Here is a 3,945-nt window from a genome sequence, read left to right as displayed (position 1 = left end):
AAACTGACGTCACAAAGAACAAAACTGGATGAGTTTAAAACGTCACAACATCAGAAACGAGCTTTGATGAAGACAAAAAAAAACTGCTGTTTTTACGGTAAAAAAACTGGCAGCTGCGGTTGCCACAGCTTTACCGTAAAAACGACGGTAGAGTTTTTTCTACTATTACGGTAAAAGCATCGTAGTTGTTTTTACGGTAAAAAACTGAAACTGACGGTTTATTTCCGTTATGAAAACCATGCAAGGGTATTTAACGGGGGAGTAATGTATTTTCTTCAGAAAAGACATGTAGAAATTATTGTTTTGGCTGATATATATATATATATATATATATACTGTAAAAATGTCTGTAGATTTCACGGTGAAAAAAGACCGTAAACTCTAAATAGGAGTTTATATATTTTTACAGTATATATATATATATATACATATATATATGCACACACACACACACATACATATACATACATACTGTGTGTATATATATACTGTATATATACATTAAATATAAAATGTATATGGATATTTTACAGTGTGTGTGTGTGTGTGTGTGTATATATATATATATATACTGTAAAAAATGTCTGTAGATTTCACAGTGTACGGTTTATATTGTACGGTATATATATATATATATATATATATATATATATATATATATATATATATATATATATTACTGTTGGTGTTTAGATTCACATTTGTGGCCTCCAGCATCTCTCCTCTTGAGATAATCAATCAATCAAGTTGCATTTTATAATGATGGTGATGATGAGCATGATGTTGTTGATGATGATGATGATGATGATGATGAAGAGGCATGACCCTAATTATCTTTTGCCCCGCAGGAGACGGGAAAGCCGCGTGTCATTTAAACAAACGGGCTGACGGTGTGTGTGCTCTGACCTCCTCGTGACCACCGGAGCGGCTTCGGGTCTCCATAAGGACTTGCTGAACAGGTCTGACGCCAGACCGGCTCCGACATGGCGGCGCAGAACTAGCCCGCCTGGCTTTATTCGTAATGCGCCTGTCTTCCATTATGGAAGTGGCCCGTGCATGAGACCCTTTATATCTAAAAAGGTCACACGCGCTCACGTGTCAAGCCTGACGAGAAGTGGCCCGTGCATCGCAGACGTGTAAGACAACACAACCGTGCACGTGTACGTCTGCTTTTCTATAGCGATGCTTAATAAAGACATGCAAAATGAAACGTCTTCAATATTCATGACGATGCGGGGGGGGTAACTTAATAATAATACAACAATAATCCATCCATTTTTCAATTATATTATATAATAATAACATGATGATAATAACAATATTGATAATGATAATGATGATAACGAAAATAATGACGATGATAATATATGATTATAATGATAATACGAACAATAAAAAATAATAATAACAACGATAATAGTAAGAGCAATAATGAAAAAAGCAATAACAATAATTATATAATTATTCGCATTATTAATAATAATTATTACTATATGATAATAATTCTAATCATTGTTATTGTTGTTATTACCATTATTATTAATAATTATTTCATGATAATGATAACAATAACAACAACAACAACAACAACAACAACAATAATAATAATAATAATAATAATAAAATTGTAATCAACTGGTAAATATTTGATTGTACTTGTTCCAGTTAACAGTTTAATTTATGAGTCATTTTTCTCTGCGTCAACACATTTTTGGGGGAAAAGTCGTTTTAATTTCACTGAGAACAAAAGCCAATATAACCACGTCTTCTTTAAAACAAACAAACAAACAAACAAACAAAATAAAGCAACACCTGAAATAAAGATAATGTCGCTGGTGATTGAAAGCCGTTAGATTTAAATAATGCAGATTCTGTAGGATCCTTATAACTGAAGTGTTGAGGCAAAAGCTGCATTTCCAGGTCCAAACTCTTGGAGTACCAAGCTGGTTCGAGAGAATATGTCATCTTTATAATATCGACATTATAAACTCATCATAATCAACCCAAATACCCAAACAACACAAATTAAGTAATTAAACTGTTTAAAAGACTTTGAATAAACAAAACTTTGAAAATGCTTCGGAGTTAACAGGAATAAAAATGCCTTGGTATCAAGATAGGAAACAATAAAGTCCTAAAAATAAAAAAGCGGAAAAGAAACCAGCTTAATCTCCCCGTGAAGTTTAAACTCTCTTGAATTGATTTTGAAAATTAAACATTTCTCGTCAACAGCGGTATTTCAAAACTATTGCTTGTTGTGCCATTAAAGATATGTGATAATCAGAATCGATAAATTTTCTCATCAACAATTATCCATCCACCCATCCATCCATCCATCCATCCATCCATCCACCCATCGAACTGTTTATCCTGCTCTCAGGGTCGCGTGGATGCTGGCGCTTATCCCAGCAGTCATTGGACGGCAGGCGGGGAGACACCCTGGACAGGCCGCCAGGCCATCACATCAACTCTCACACACACACACACACACACACACACACACACACACACACACACACACACACACACACACACACACACACACACACACACACACACACACACACACACCTAGGGACAACTCAGTACGGCTGATTCACCTGACCTACATGTCTTTGGACTGCGGGGGGAAACCTGAAAACCCGGAGGAAACCCACGCGGACATGGGGAGAACATGCAAACTCCACACAGAGGACGACCCGGGACCCGGGACCCGGGACCGGGACCTCCGGCTTCCCACCCGCAGACACGGCCAATTGTGTGTGTAGGGACGCCCGACCAAGCCGGAGCTAACACGGGGATTCGAACCGCCTTCCCCGTGCTGGTAGGCAACGGAATCGGCCACTACGCCACCCGGACGCCCTCCAGCTGTTTTCTTGTCACGATTCCGCGTCAGCTCGTGTCCGTTTACCGTCCGTGCGGAAAGCATAATTGGGCCAAACGCTCCCTCGCGAGGAGGCTTTTCTGCTCGCGGACGCTGCTGTGCACTCGCGAGGAGGCTTTTCTGCTCACGCCGAAACCATTTAAATGCCACGTACAGTGGTGTCCAGTGAGAACAGGGTGGGAGGTCGCTCTGGTCACTGGGGTTTGGTTTGGGCTTTTGACTGTCGGCGTAAGGTGTGGTTCACACTGTCCTTTCACCAAGTCAGGAGCTACCTACGTTGACCAGAAAAGGGTTTTTGACTGACATTCCAAATGACCAATCAGGCCGCTGCTGCGGTGTCAGCCCCACGTGAAACGAGGGTTGACATACAGCGGCCCAGCGGTGTCAACGTGAGGCGGTGACTTACATTGTTACAGTGTTATAACGTTACAATGTTACACCCCCTTATACTGTTTCAATGTTACAATGTTACACTGTTACAATATTACAGTGTTGCAACGTTACATTGTTACAGTGTTATAATGTTACAATGTTACACTGTTATACTGTTTCAATGTTACACTGTTATACTGTTACAATATTACAGTGTTGCAACGTTACATTGTTACAGTGTTATAATGTTACAATGTTACACTGTTATACTGTTACAATATTACAGTGTTGCAACGTTACATTGTTACAGTGTTATAATGTTTCAATGTTACAATGTTATACTGTTACAATGTTATACTGTTATACTGTTACAATATTACAGTGTTGCAACGTTACATTGTTACAGTGTTATAATGTTACAATGTTACACTGTTATACTGTTTCAATGTTACACTGTTATACTGTTACAATATTACAGTGTTGCAACGTTACATTGTTACAGTGTTATAATGTTTCAATGTTACAATGTTATACTGTTACAATGTTATACTGTTTCAATGTTATACTGTTTCAATGTTACAATGTTGTAATGTTACAATGTTATACTATTTCAATGTTGCAATATTACAGTGTTGCAACGTTACAATGTTACAGTGTTACAGCGTTACAATGTTGCAATGTTGCAATGT

At 38.1% G+C, this 3,945-nt stretch overlaps 1 protein-coding gene across 2 annotated transcripts in view; it reads left to right on the top strand.

Annotated features, from left to right (window-relative positions):
- The window catches only part of pax1b (paired box 1b), a 6,195-nt gene extending 5,004 nt beyond the window's left edge, over window positions 1-1,191 (top strand). Inside the window, exon 5 of one of the 2 annotated variants that reach the window (XM_056294867.1) lies at window positions 852-1,191. In XM_056294867.1, coding sequence (XP_056150842.1) covers window positions 852-916 — 65 coding nt within the window. In that variant the 3' untranslated portion in view covers window positions 917-1,191. Of the gene's footprint in view, window positions 1-848 lie in introns of both variants that reach the window. The other variant, XM_056294866.1, reaches the window with a different exon arrangement.
- Window positions 1,192-3,945: the final 2,754 nt, after the last annotated feature.

Source organism: Lampris incognitus, chromosome 15 (genome assembly GCF_029633865.1).
Source record: "Lampris incognitus isolate fLamInc1 chromosome 15, fLamInc1.hap2, whole genome shotgun sequence".
Classification (NCBI taxonomy): domain Eukaryota; kingdom Metazoa; phylum Chordata; class Actinopteri; order Lampriformes; family Lampridae; genus Lampris; species Lampris incognitus.
The sequence above is the reverse complement of the archived record's forward strand: the minus strand, read 5'-3'. Positions and strand labels throughout refer to the sequence as shown.